We start from the raw sequence: 15154 nt of genomic DNA on the forward strand, positions 1-15154 counted from the left end.
TCCCGCATCAGGTTCCCTGCTCAGTGCAGAGCCTGCTTCTCCCTCTCCCTCTGCCACTCCCTCTGCTTGTGCTCTTCTGTCTGTCAAATAAATAAATAAAATCTTAAAAATAATAATAATAATAATAATACGCCAGAAAAATATCTGCCACTAATATGGCAGGCAAGATTGCAGTATATGTTGCAAACATACAAAGAGCTCTGCAAATTGATAAGAGGTAAACAACTCAATATAAATACAGACTATATAAATAGGCAAGTCACAAAAGAGAAAACAAGTGCCAATGCTCAAAAAAACAAAACAAAACATACATGAATGGGAGCATTGGGTAAATGGGAAATCTCTACCTTCCTCTCAATTTTGTTGTAAACCTAAAACTGCTTTGAAAAAATAGTCTTTAAAAAATGAAATACACATGAAGAGATGCTCAATTCTAGTAGTAGTTTAAGCAAAAGTAAATTAAAGATATACCATTTTTCATCTTTCATATTAGCAAAAACTAATAAGACTGACAGCTTAATGCAGGAGAAAATGAGGTGGAATGGATGGGGATCTCTGGAACTGACTTTCAAACATTGTTGTGGGGTGTGAATGACTAAAAACTTTTTAAAAACAATTATCTATTAAGATAGATATATATATAGATATACTGTCTAATCAAAAAATCCCACATTTGGGAATCTATTCTAAAGAAAAAAAGAATAAGGGTGCCTGGGTGGCTCAGTCGTTAAGCGTCTGCCTTTGACTCAGGTCATGATTCCAGGGTCCTGGGATCAAGCCCCGCCTCAGGCTCCCTGCTCCTCGGGAAGCCTGCTTCTCCCTCTCCCACTCCCCCAGCTGTGTTCCCTCTCTCACTGTGTCCCTCTCTGTCAAATAAATAAAAAAATCTTAAAAAAAGAAATAAAAGAATTAGTTATAAGGGTGTATGTACCCAGATGCTTATTGCAAAATTTTTTGTAGTGGAAAAACAAAACAAAAACAGGGGTAACCTAATGTCCATCAATACCATTTATGGTCGTTTATTCAATTTAACAAATACTGTGGCACTTTCATTTTATAGACTATTTTGCAGCTACCAAAAAAACAATAAATTAGATCTGTATTGGTTCAACTGGAAAATATCTATGATGTAAGTTTAAGTGAGAAAAGAAAGTTGCAAAGTAATATCCATGGACTAACCACATTTTTTAAATAAAAATCCCAAGTACTTAATACATTTGCATTTGTATGATTGTAAAATAAGATGTGGAAGCCGACTGACTAATCTTTTTTTTCTAATTTTTTTTAAAGATTTTATTTATTTGTCAGAGAGAGAGAGCACAAGCAGGGGGAGCGGCAGGCAGTGGGAGAAGCAGGCTTCCTGCCGATCAGGGAGCCCGATGTAGGTAGGACTCAATCCCAGGACCCCGGGATCATGACCTGAGCAGAAGGCAAACACTTAACCGACTGAGTCACCCAGGCGTCCCACCTACTGACTTATCTGTTAACATTAATTACGTCAAGAGGGGGAGAATGAAGGAATTAATCTTTTCCTTATTTATCTATATTGTTTCACCTTTTTTTTTTTAAGGATTTTATTTATTTGTCATAGAGAGAGTGCACAAGCAGGGGGAGCAGCAGGCAGAGGGAGAAGCAGAAAGAGGGAGAAGCAGGCTCAATCCCAGGACCCTGGGACCACGACCAGAGCCAAAAGCAGATGCTTAACTGACTGAGCCACCCAGGTGTCCCTATATTGTTTCACTTGTGATAGTGAGTCTGTATTAGTTTTGTAACTTTAAAACTTCAATATATAACATATATGTTAACATATATCATATATATTACAATTATATATTTATATGTATTTTATATATTTATATTTAATATATGTTAATGTAAATAATATATTTATATGATGTTATACAAATATAATATATACATATATTATAATGTAACATATATAACAATTTAAATCATATAACAAAATAAGAAAATTTTCATAAAGGTTTTAAAGCTTAAAAGATACTTGTGCTATATCCATACAATGGAGTTTTATTTGGCAAAAAAAAAGAATGAAATATTGATACATGCTACAACTTGTATGAACCATAAAAGCATAATGCTAAGTGAAAAAAGCCAGTCATAAAGAACCACATATTGTATGATTCCATTTATATGAAATCCCCAGAATAGGCAAATCTATAGAGACAGATGAATATGTAGGAAGTCAGGTGGGATGGGCAATAGAGAGTGACTGCTAATTGGTAAGAATTTCTTTTTTGGAATGATGAAAATGTTGTAAAATTGATTATAGTGATGGTGCAAATCTCTGTGAATAAACTAAAAACCACTGAACTGTACAGTGTATTTTGAAATAGCTTCAAAAAGCTATTTTTAAAAAATTTACCCACTATTAACACTATTAACACTTGTCTTATTCATCCTCCAAAGACTGATATTTGAAATCTTTGAATAAAATTGAAGAACGTGCCCCAGATTCTAAAGACAATTCCACAAATAGAAACCCTAAGGTGTAGTCTGAAGAAACTATTCTAAAGAGGACATCACGTTTTTGGATGTGTACATTCTCCTATGTTTAAAAATATTTCACATAAAAAAATAAAAATATTTGACATAATTTATAAAATGCAACACGAAATGCGTAATGATTACACCGAACCACATTTCAGAGCCCTAATTCTTCCACCCCCTTCGAAGAGGACTGAAATTTATATATCTTCTGACTCAATTAGTTTTAGGATTCTTTGACCGATTTGCATAACTATTTAAATAACTATTTCTTAAATATTTTCCAAAGTGCATTGAGTATACCAAGGAAATGAAAATATCTGAAAAGATTTTCCTGCCTCTCAAAAATCTGGTTACTAAAGACAAATTCTTCTTAATGAACATTAAAGAACAATAACGTAATGGAATAGGAATAGTCCTTCAACTGTATTGGGATGAGAGAAGATAACATCCTTTCTTATATTAATGAAAAATAGCAGATTACAGACTCTTAATAAACTTTATTTTTAAATGAATAAATCCTCACATAGGAACAATGTTTGCTTGCATTTAGTTCTAAAAGGTTTTAGCGAAAACGACAACCGCCAGCGCCGCTGGTGTAGTGGTATCATGCAAGATTCCCATTCTTGCGACCCGGGTTCGATTCCCGGGCGGCGCAGCTTCCTTTTCACTCCCGCCACCTATAAAACGAGGTGATCTGAACAGTTTTAATAAATCTTTCCTCCTCAGGAAACACTCAGAATTTTTAATTTCCGTGAAGATTTCTATTTCATTATAATTCACGGTTAAAACATTCGAATCTGGAGCTGGAAAAGAAAAAACTCCACGCAACTCCTCAAAGAGTTAATTCTTACGCCTGCGCAGTCTGACATATCCTTGGTGTCCGCTTGCAGAGCGGCTGCGCAACAAGTGAACCTATGGATTGAAGGAGGTTGAAAGTGCAGGATTATTCTGCGCCTGCGCGGCCCGGGTCACTTCGCCGGCTGCTCCTAAGCTCCCGGCTCGCCGCCATCTTGTATTGGGGCTTCATTGTTCGCGTTGCGCCGGGCTGTTTAGTGTAATTGCCGCGGAAGGAGGAGGCGGACTCCGGTCAGCCGAGAAACCCCGCTATTCCGCAGCCATAACCGCTCAAAAGATTTGGACGGTAGTAAAGGGTAGGGAGCTGGACCCCGAGGCGCCGGCGCGACAGCAGCAGCCATGGAGGACGAGATGCCCAAGACTCTGTGAGTCTGGGGCAGCGATGAGGGGGGCGGGATGGTGGTCGTCCCGGAGGGAGGCCTCGGCTCGGCGCGCTCCCCAGCCTATTGTTCTCTGTGGACGCCGCGATATCTTGGCTCTTCTCCTTAGCGCACACCTGGATGCTTAGGGACCGAACCCCGGACTGTGAGAGGACAGGTGGAGGGAGAGGGGGCTCAGCCCTCTGAATTAATCCCGTCACCTTAACTACACCATAGCGTGGCCTTTGGCCTCGCCACGGGCCCTCTGTGGTCGTAGGCCTGGAGAAAAGACTTTTTCATTCAAACCTCTTTTCAGAACTCGGTGAACCTTCTTTTTTGTACCATGCTTTCCTTCTGTGTTTTTTCCCGCTCCCCCCCTTCTTGATTAATCTCTTTTTATCTTTATAGCCGTCTCTTTCATTTTACTTTGATTTGCTCCAGAAATTCTTCCTCTTTCTTTCAGTTTTCTTCTCGTTGATAGGAGCTTTTCTCTCGAGGCTGCTTGTGTTCCGTTTTCAGTGAGATAAACTTTATTCTCGCAGTTGCCAACTGGAAAAAAGCTAAATAGTTTTCTTTAACCTCTCTTTGGCTTTCCTTCTGTAGCACCCCTCCCCCCACCAAAACCCCGAAAACCCGACACCGTCAGGATTTTGAAACTGCCTTTTTTTTTTTTAATGGAAATCTCACCCGGAGGTATATATAAATCTCTCAACCGAGGTGAAGTGGATTTAATACATTTTTATCATCGCTTGCTACTTTTGTGATTGACATGTTGCTGAACGAGCGGGCAGTTTTTATGAAGCAACAGTTGATAAATACCTAAACAGATTTAGTCACCTCTGAGAGTTGTTAGTGTTAAATGATCTCAGCTGGGGATTTTTTCTTTGTCGTGGAGCTTCCCCGACAGCATTCTCCTTTGTTTTTCAAAGTATTCTCAGAAGAGGTGATCTTGTCTTTGTTGCTTTTTTCGAAAAGAAGAAAAGGCCTGATGAGTTTTTGACCTTTTGTTTTTATTCTTAGCATACTGGCGATTTGAGAACTCCATGCGTTAAAAATACAATTTTAGGTTTCTTTCTGCAACTTTTTAGATGTTACAGTTGTTACGAAGAAAATGGAATCCATTATTTTTTCACTGAAAAGTGTTTCCGTTTTTAATCTGTGTGAGAAACATAGTCACACTTGTTTCTTAAGAGATTCGTAAATCTCTTTTTGCTAGTTTATCTGATAATCTGTTATCTTGAGTGTCTTTTTAATAGGATGCAAGAATTAGTGGGTGTCCCTTGTTTTTTGAAAGATTATAGATTAATATTCCCTAAAAAATTTAGCCTCATAGGCTTTATGGAAATTATTTTTTCCCCTTGCCTCTTTACTAGAAGTATGACAGCCAGCAGCATATTGGATTAAGCACTGATCATTTTTTATAATGTCTTTAAATTTAAGATTCTTACATGATTGTGAAATTTTTAATTTCAGAAACTGCCAGAAATATCTGGGAACTTAACCTTTTTATTACGTTGATTTGGGAATGTCAAATAATGAAGACAACCTCAGCTTTCTCAGGCCAGTCTACAAAAGCAGGTAGTTAAATTGTACTAGCTTGGGGACAGGGGACCAACCGTTGCAGGAGAAATAATGAAGGAAATTTTATTCACTTATTGAATGCTTATGATTGCCAGGTTCTGTGTTAAATGCTTTACATGCTTGTTTAATCTTCATCAGAACTCTGCAGTAAAGGGTCCATTCTGCAGCTCAGGAAAAGCTAAGCTTAAAAAGTTTAAATGACTCATCCAGGGTCATATACCTTTTTGTTCATCATCCTGCAGTTCTGCTGTCCTCAACTCTTTAACTCTTACCGCTAAATGTGCTTTGTATTCTTCACTAGAACACCCCATCCAAGAACTCTTCCCCAAAGTGTAGTCCATGTTCTAACTGCCTATTATCTTCCTTGCTTCTACCTTCCTCAACCAAAATTCCCCGTTCTTCCAGTGAAACCAGTCTTGATTAAACGTGAGTAGGTGTAAATCATTGTTTTACCAGTAATGTTTTGTTTTACCAGCAATGTTTTTACTTTTTATATAAAATATTTGTTTTAAAGACCTTGCAAGTCAGGGTTTTTCAATATGTTCTTAGCACAGTGTCTAGTCTACGGTAAGTGATCAGTAAATTTGTTTTAAAAGCCGGTACAATTCCAAGCAATGATTTAAGATTTTATTCATTCTTGAGGAAAAGATAGTCTGAATCTCAGTATCACCTGTGTCCGTAAATGGATCAGAGGAGATAACTTCATCTGCCACAGATGAGCATTCAGCATTAAATTAGAGATTGCCAGTGTTCAGTTCCTTGTCAGCAGGACTTTGGAGACATATTGTGAGAAGTGGTTTGATTTTGGGAATATTTTGAAAATAGAGCAAAAGGAATTACCTATAGACTGGATGTGGGGTGTGAGAATGAAGTCAATAATAAGTAGGTTTGCTTACAAGTGTGTAGTATCAGTCATCTAAAATGTTAGTTTGTTGGGTGGGGGGCTGGCTGGCTCAGTCAGTAGAACATGTGGACTCTTGATCTCCAGGTTGTAAGCTCAAGCCCCACTTTGGGTGTAAAGATTACTTAAAAATAAAATAAAAAGGTTATTGCAAAATATAAGTAAAAATGAGAACAGTCTTGAGAACATGGATGTCTTAGGATGTCGGGGCATAACATTACATACATTTGTTCAGGCTGGTTTATGTATATGGTCTGATCTCCAAGTGAAGGAGGCACCAGCTAATGAAATATGGCGGTTTCAGCTATCAGAAAAGTGACAGTTGTTACTAACAGTAAGGTTATGATGCTGGTGTACCATTTGCTGTTGTACATAATTTCATAATTAGTAAAAGACATACACATTTACCCCTGAATTAGAGTAATTATTTATAGAATACTTAAAATGTTTGAGGCAGGGCTCTCAACACTAGATATATAGTATGAGTAAAAATGAAAATCTACCCCCCCCTTTTTTAAGAGTTTATTTAAGTAATCTCTACACCCCACCTGGGTCTCGAACTCACGACCCCACGATCAAGAGTCACATGCTCCTCTGACTAAGCCAACCAGGCGCCCCACTGAAAATCTCTACCCTTAAGGAATTTGTCATTAGATAAAATCCTGTTTATGCTTTTCACTCATTTTCACAGAAGCTTCATATCAAATTCTGCATTTTTATACAATGACTGCAGCTCAAAACTCAATACAGCATTCTGCTTTGTAAATCTTTACTGTCAAATTTTCTAGAGCTATGCTAATAAAAATGAATATTTTAAATGTTTTGGATTCCAATTTTGTAACTATTTGAACTTATCACCTTCAAAAACATGTATTAAATTGATGTGAAATCCTATCCCTGGCAGAACTATCAAGTGTTAACTGGTAGCATTGGTGACTTTTACATTGAATCTTCCCAGGTAGCTTTTTATTTTGAAAAATTAAAAACCAGAAAAGTAACAAAATACTATGTTGTGGACTTAGGTACCCTTTGTGTGCTAATACAAGTTGTGTGCTAATAACCAATTGCTAATAGCCGAATTTGCCTCATTTAGGTACATTCTTTTGATGAACCATTTGAAAAGATGTGACACTTCAGGCCTAAGTACTTTACCATATATTTCCTAAGAACAAGACCATTTTCTCTCTCTCTCTTTTTTTTTTTTTTTAAGATTTTTTTTTTTTTTTTAATTTATTTGAGACAGAATGAGAGAGAGAGAGCACATGAGAGGGGGGAGGGTCAGAGGGAGAAGCAGACTCCCTGCCGAGCAGGGAGCCCGGATGTGGGACTCGATCCTGGGACTCCAGGATCATGACCTGAGCCGAAGGCAGTCGCTTAACCAACTGAGCCACCCAGGCGCCCCTCTCTCTTTTTTTTAAGATTTTATTTATTTGACAGAGAGATAGAACGAGTAGGCTGAGCGGCAGGGAGAGGGAGAAGCAGGCTCTCCGCTGAGCAGGGAGCCCTATCCGGGGCTCTATCCCAGGGCCCTGGGATCATGATCTGAGCCGAAGGCAGCCGCTTTAACCGACTGAGCCACCCAGGTGCCCCAAGACCATTCTCTTATATAACCACAATAAAATTGTGGTATTAAGGAGACTACATTGATACAATATGGTTAGCTAATGTACAGTCTGTATTCATATTTATCCAGTTACCCAAGGAAGACATTTTATAGTCCATGGAAGTCTATTTGTTTCAACAGTTAATTCTCTTGTACTCCTCTCTTTACTTTGCAGTTCTGCACAAGATTGGTACATAATCTCAGTGGTGATATAATAAATACCAACATGGGATACTTTAATCCGTGCTGTTAACAAGAAGTCCATGGAACAGCCAAAAAGGGATATTTTAATTTTTTTTTTAAGCATTTTGAAAAGTTTAAACTTGCATAAATGTAAGAAAATTACATTTTTGTTTAGTGGTCCAATATACATGACCGGGAACCTTGGCTTGCTTCTGCTCCAGTATCGGTTTTTTTATCAGTTGGGATTTTTTTTTTTTTTTTTTTTTTTAGATTTTATTTATTTGACCAGAGAGAGACACAGCGAGAGAGAGAATACAAGCAGGGGGAGTGGGAGAGGGAGAAGCAGGCTCCCCACCAAGCAGGGAGTCGGATGTGGGACTGGATCCCAGGACCCTGGTATCATGACCTGAGCTGAAGGCAGATGCTTAAAGACTGAGCCACCAGGCGCCCCGGTTGGCATTTCTTTTAATGCAAGGAACAAAAAAATTTAAGCATAAAACCTATTTATAAAAAGATATTGGACACTCCCACATTTGCAGGAAGGTTATGGAACCTGGCTTAGAAAATGTTCAGGAAAATGAGACAGCTGTCAGGCCCACAGTCCTTATCAAGCCACAGACTATCCCAGAAAGGGTATTACTACCACATCCACTGAGGACCAGATACCACCACAGCTTCCACTTTCACTGGACATGGGACTCCACTGCTGTTTGCCACAAAACTGTATTTTCTTCAGTCTCTTGCTCCTTTAAGCCCTCTCTTTGTCTTCTATGTTCAGGTCCAGTTTCTCTAATCAACCTAACCTAGATCACATGTAAGGGAGACTACAAAACCATATCAAGCCTTTTCAGCTTCTGTAGAGAAGTGAGCCTCTGCCATAGAGTGAGGATTTCTCTAAAAATAAGATGCTTGGCAGCACCCCCCAAAAAATCCACTACACCTGTAACAAATCTGTGCTGTTAATAGGAAATCCTTTAGCTTCAAAAATAGAATGTAACAAAGTATGGAACAGCTAAAGAAACATATATACATAAAGATGAGAATTAACTTTGTATAGTGCATTCTACAAACTGTAAGAAACTTGTTTATTTTTCCATTGAAAGTATGGTGAGGGGGCGCCTGGGTGGCTCAGTCATTAAGCCTCTGCCTTTGGCTTAGGTCATGATCCCAGGGTCCTGGGATTGAGCCCTGCATTGGGCTCCCTGTTCAGCAGGAAACCTGCTTCTCCCTCTCCCACTCCCCCTGCTTGTGTTCCCTCTCTCGCTGTATCTGTCAAATAAATAAATAAAAATCTTTAAAAAAGAAAGTATGATGAGTATAAAAAGAATCTGCAGTTTTCAAATTTGGGCTCTCCGTTTCAGATTAATATTTATTTAGCAGATAGATTTGGAAAGTAGTAACATAAAGTTGCTTCTAAAAATGTGACATAGGTATTAATGATTAACTTACTGGTAAAAAGCAAAATTCTAATGGATTGCTTTTATTTGCATGAGGAGGGAAAAGAGATTTTGTCATTTGATTTCTTTGATATAAAAATGTTCTATGTATTACTTGTAGTTTATTGTAATGGTGTTGAAGGTTGAGAGCAACTTGTTTGTGAAACTTCCCCTGAAGAGCTTTTCTCTAAACAGGTATATGTAGAGTTAATTTATAGAGGCTCCTGGAGCTTACAATATACATAACAGGTCACATTAAATAAATAATTGTAAAGTAATACAAATCCTAGTGCTTTTTAATGTAGCTTTTTTAAATTACATATCTTCAAGTTGGTAATATCACTCAAAATATTTCTCAGAAAATTAGACAATTTTGCGAAGAGTAAAAGAATTTCCATTCCCTAAATACTGACCACTTGTCACTAGATTATCTAGCTTTAGTGAAGTAGATGTTAGAAAGAGCCATTTTTTGGGGTGCCTGGGTGGCTCAGTCGTTAAGCGTCTGCCTTTGGCTCAGGTCATGATCCCAGGATCCTGGGATCGAGTCCCACATAGGGCTTCTTGCTCAGCCAGGAGCCTGCTTCTCCCTCTGCCTGCTGCTCTACCTGCTTGTGCTCTCTCTCTCTCAAATAAAATCTTAATAAAAAAAAAAAAAGCCATTTTTTTCATTTAGACATATGTAATTCTGAGATTTTCTTATAGGTCTAAGAGTCAGGTGAAAATAGACATGGAAGAGTTGCAGAGATAGTACAGAGTTCTCATATAACCTTCACTCAGGTTCCCTTAATGTTGACATCTTACATAACCACGGTATACTTATCAAAAGTAAGAAATTGGGCACCTGGGTGGCTCAGTTGGTTAGGCAACTGCCTTCGGCTCAGGTCATGATCCTGGAGTCCCGGGGTCAAGCCCTGCGTCGGGCTCCCTGTTCAGGGGGGAGTCTGCTTCTCCCTCTGACCCTCCCCCCTCTCATGTGTTCTCTTTCTCTCTCAAATAAATAAATAAAAATCTTTAAAAAAAAAGTAAGAAATTGACATTGTACAATACTATTAACTACAGGTTTATTCCAATTTCCCCAGTTTTTCTGCTGATGTCCTTTTTCTATCCTGGGATCCAATCCAAGATACTACACTGCATTTCGTTGTCTTATCTCTTTACTCTCCTTTAATATGTGAGGGAATGCCTTTCATGACTGTGGCACTCTCTTGAGAGGGTAGTGTTTCTTCACTGTACAGTGACTTTTTTTTCTTCAACACTGTTAATTAGAATTGAGTCACTAAGACTAACCTACACTCAAGAAAATGTAAATTAAGTTTCACTTCATAGAGGGAGGTTTGGACATATGTTAAAAAAACCAATTCATTGGTTAAAATCAATCATTAAATATTTTAGTGGAGGTACTCTGAGGCTCTGCACATATCCTATTTCTCGTTAAAATTTGCACCAACTAAAAGATCCACGGGTGGATCTCACCAGTAGAAGTTCTTATTGTGCTGGCTTAATGGTGATTTCATTCCTTCTACATTTATTGATTAGAGTTCTCCAAGAAAAAGTTAACTCCTCTCCCCAAATCTAGGTTATAGTCAAGGATTAGTCATTGCATTTGGTTGTCAGTGTCTTTCAGATTTCTTTTAATCAAGAACAATCCTCTCTTGGGGTGCCTGGGTGGCTCAGTCGTTGGGTGTCTGCCTTCAGCTCAGGTCATGATCCCAGGGTCCTGGGATCGAGCCCCGCATTGGGCTCCCTGCTCCATGGGGAGCCTGCTTCTCCAATTCCCACTGCTTGTGTTCCCTCTCGCTGTGTCTCTGTCAAATAAATAAATAAAATCTTTAAAAAAAAAACAGCCCTCTCTTTTTAAAAATTTTTAGGGGGCGCCTGGGTGGCTCAGTCATTAAGCGTCTGCCTTCGGCTCAGGTCATGATCCCAGGGTCCTGGGATCGAGACCTGCATTGGGCTCCCTGCTCCGCGGGAAGCCTGCTTCTCCCTCTCCTGCTCCCCCTGCTTGTGTTCCCTCTCCCGCTGTGTCTCTCTCTGTCAAATAAATAAAATCTTTAAAAAAATAAAAATATTTAGGACAATTTTAATTTTTTTTTTAAGATTTTATTTATTTGCGAGAGAGAGAATGAGAGACAGCATGAGAGGGAGGAGGGACAGAGCGAGAAGCAGACTCCCTGCTGAGCAGGGAGCCCGATGCAGGACTCGATCCCAGGACTCCAGGGTCATGACCTGAGCCGGAGGCAGTTGCTTAACCAACTGAGCCACCCAGACGCCCTAAGACAGTTTTTTTAAGAGATCAAGTTGTCTTACATAATATTCCACATCTGAATTTGTATAATTGTTTTTTTTTTTTTTTTAAGATTTTATTTATTTATTTGCCAGAGACACAGCAAGAGAGGGAACACAAGCAGGGGGAGTGAGAGAAGGAGAAGCAGGCTTCCTGTTGAGCAGAGAGCCCAATGCAGGGCTCGATCCCAGAACCCTGGGATCATGACCCGAGCTGAAGGCAGTTGCCTAACAACTGAGCCACCTACGTGCCCCTGTATAATTGTTTTATATACCCGATATTCTATAAACTTTTTTTTAAGATTTTATTTATTAGAGAGGGAGAAGCAGGCTCCCCACTGAGCAAGGAGCCCGATGTGGGACTCGATTCCAAGATCCTGGGATCAATACCTGAGCTGAAGGCAGACACTTAACCAGCTAAACCACTCAGGCATCCCCCAATATTCTATAAGCTTAGGTTTAAATTTAAGCTTGATTAGATTCAAGTTAGACCTTTTTTATTTGAACAGTTCATAGGTGATGTTGTATAATCTATATTGTACACGCAAATGTCCATCCATAAAATGATTTAAAGTTTGATCACTTGCTCACAGAGGAGAAACAGCCAAAGCTTTCTCTTTTAAGGTAGAATTTTCTCTTTGTGGTGTTCAGTAGTCTGTGTAATAACTTTGGCACCTTGCAAATAACCATGTTCACACCAATGATTCTTGCCTGAATTAATCATTTCAGTAGGGCTTATGCGTTGTTTACTAATTTAATTCTCTCTACACTTATTGACTAGCATTTATCTGTAAGTTCCCTCATTAGAGTTATTAGTTTATACTACACTGGGGACTCCTGTGTGACTCAGTGGGTTAAGTGTCTGCCTTTGGCTCCAGTCATGATCCCAGGGTCCTGGGATTGAGTCCCGCATCGGGCTCCCTGCTCAGCAGGGAGTCTGCTGCTCCCTCTGACCCTGCTCCTGTGCTCACTCTCTCTCTCTCTCTCTCTGACAAATAAAATCTCTAAAAAAACAAAAAAACTATGCTGTCCCTTAAAAAAAAAAAAAATTATACTGCACCGGAGTTTCTACTCAAAGCAAGATAAATGCTTAATTCTTTCCCTTTAATTACAGATACTCAGAATAAGGACATGATGTAATAATAGCCTCCAATACTAGAAAAATTGTTGGGTATTTAGATGTTGCAGTTGATTTTTGAGTATCATTACTCTACCAGATCTTTAAATTATTCTACCATGATCTATGTATCATTACTCTACCTATTCATTGTTCTTAAGACTCATCCCTTCTCCCTTTGCCATTTTAACCTGTTCCAATGCCTTCATAGTAAGCACTCAGTATATGTCTCTTGAATGGGTAAGTGGAAGGGAGGAATTGGATCCATACTTTCAGGCGTGTGTGGATGTTTATTTTTCTGGGGAGAAAGTCTACCTCTACTATTCCCCCCGTTTGTGCTCTCTCCCTCTCTCTGTCAAATAAATAAATAAAATCTTAATATATATATGTGTGTGTGTGTGTATATGTATATATACATATATAGTGTAAGCCAAAGTATACCTAAATTGGATAGTGTAAGGGGAATTGTGTGGATTAAAAATTGAGGAAATTTTAGTGTTCTCAGTAATACTGTAGAAGTAGAAATAATTGCAAAGCTTCCTAGGATTGATTGTACAAAATGTTCTATACATCTAATGATTTCATTTGAGATTTTAAAAAAATTTTTTAAAGATTTTATTTTTGTGAGAGAGCGAGAGAGAGCACATGGAAGGGGGGGGGCAGGATGGGCAGAGGGAGAAGCAGACTCCCCGCTGAGCACGGAGCCTGATGTAGGGCTCCATCCATCCCAGGACCCTGGGATCATGACCTGAGTCAAAGGCAGACGCTTAACTAACTGAGCCACCCAGGCACCCTCATTTGAGATTTTTTTTAAAGCACATCTTCCTAAGGTGAGCCTGCAGACTTAGAAACATCAGGTTTAATTTGCAAAACCTTGACTAAACACACACACACACACAAGATTCCCCTTTACTAGTGATGTCAATGTAATTACAAGTAGCGTGTCATACATCTGCTTTGAAAGAAATTTTGAAGTTTTGGCAAACTTTTAGAATCTGTTCCCAGTGGTGTGTAGTTTAAGGCAGAGATCTGCCTGTTACCAAAATTTCTTTTTCAGTAAGCAGCTTTAGAAACTGATGCAAAAGAAGCAAATTTAAAATGGTAAGTTGTTTTTCTTTGTGTTTCAGATATGTCGGCAACCTTTCCAGAGATGTGACAGAAGCTCTAATTCTCCAGCTCTTTAGCCAGATTGGACCTTGTAAAAACTGCAAAATGATTATGGATGTAAGGGTATTTTACTTAGTTAACTTTCTTCTTTTTTAATAGATTAGTTAAATCCATTACTTCCAGGAACTCCCTCTATTTTTTTAAAGAATAGTTTTTTTAAGTATGCTCTATGCTCAGCATGGGGTTCAAACTCATGATCCTGAGGTCAAGGGTCGCATGCTCTACCAACTGAACCAGCCAGGGGTCCCTCTTCCAGAAACTCTTAAATTAGTTTATACAGGGGTGCCTAAATGGCTCAGTAGGAACAGCACGGGGCTTTTGATCTTGGGGTCATGAGTTCGAGCCCCACGTTGGGTGAAGAGATTACTAAAAAAAAAATTAAACTTAAAAACTGCAGGGTCATTCATTTAAAAAAAAAGTAGTTTAGGGGGCACCTGGGTGACTCAGACGTTGAGCGTCTGTCTTCGGCTCGGGTCATGATCATGGGGTCCTGGGATCGAGCCCCACATCGGTCTCCCTGCTCGGCGGGAAGCCTGCTTCTCCCTCTCTCACTCCCTCTGCTTGTGTTCCTGCTCTCGCTGTCTGTCTCTCTCTCGAGTAAATAAAATCTTTAAAAAAAAAAAAAATACAGTCTAAATTCCTAGTAATTTTAGTGAATTTAAGTCAGTCTTAGCCACTGAGTTTAACTTACTTTACTAATAAATAAAGGAGGAAGAGAAGAGAACTAATTATTTTTAGAGCAAATAAGAACTATATGTAGGCTCTTGTTTTAAGGTGCATTGAGGTATCAGAATTGTTTTATATGTGCTATCAGTTGATTGGCTAAGTTACTACAATTACATTAGGAAATTGGGTTAAAAATAATATACTGTGAAAGTGTTTGTGTGTGTTGAAAGCGTTTTTAACTTTTAAATGTTATGATTCAAGCTTTTCTTGCATTGTGGCAATTCCCATTCATCTGTAATTGCTGTTAACCCTGAATCATAGCATGTATAAAAAGACAAGTCTAAATTCCAGTCTATTCATACTGTTGGACTGATGTTCTTAGTTACGAATTTTATACTCTCTGGAGTATAAAGGCTGATAGTGTGAATGCTTAGATCTTTTTATCAAAGAAGTGCAGTCTTTTCCGAGTACAAATTAAGTAAAATTAAGACT

The 15154-nt window shown here is 38.8% G+C and overlaps 1 protein-coding gene and 1 non-coding gene across 22 annotated transcripts in view; both read left to right on the forward strand.

Annotated features, from left to right (window-relative positions):
- Positions 1 to 3095: 3095 nt before the first annotated feature.
- Positions 3096 to 3166, forward strand: TRNAG-CCC (transfer RNA glycine (anticodon CCC)). The gene has a single exon. It is a non-coding gene; the product is annotated as a tRNA-Gly (tRNA).
- A 257-nt stretch (positions 3167 to 3423) lies between these two features.
- Positions 3424 to 15154, forward strand: part of TIA1 (TIA1 cytotoxic granule associated RNA binding protein) — a 40940-nt gene continuing 29209 nt past the window's right edge. For 2 of the 21 annotated variants that reach the window (XM_064572376.1, XM_064572375.1), the window contains exons 1-3: positions 3425 to 3731; positions 5199 to 5303; positions 13957 to 14059. In XM_064572376.1, the coding sequence (XP_064428446.1) occupies positions 5251 to 5303; positions 13957 to 14059 (156 nt within the window). In that variant the 5' untranslated portion in view covers positions 3425 to 3731; positions 5199 to 5250. Of the gene's footprint in view, positions 3732 to 5198; positions 5304 to 13956; positions 14060 to 15154 lie in introns of all 21 variants that reach the window. The other 19 variants (XR_010405597.1, XM_064572372.1, XR_010405598.1 and 16 more) reach the window with 18 other exon arrangements.

This window comes from Mirounga angustirostris, unplaced genomic scaffold (genome assembly GCF_029215605.1).
Source record: "Mirounga angustirostris isolate CCGP_5_RB_7025 unplaced genomic scaffold, mMirAng1.0.hap1 SCAF_10, whole genome shotgun sequence".
Lineage (NCBI taxonomy): Eukaryota > Metazoa > Chordata > Mammalia > Carnivora > Phocidae > Mirounga > Mirounga angustirostris.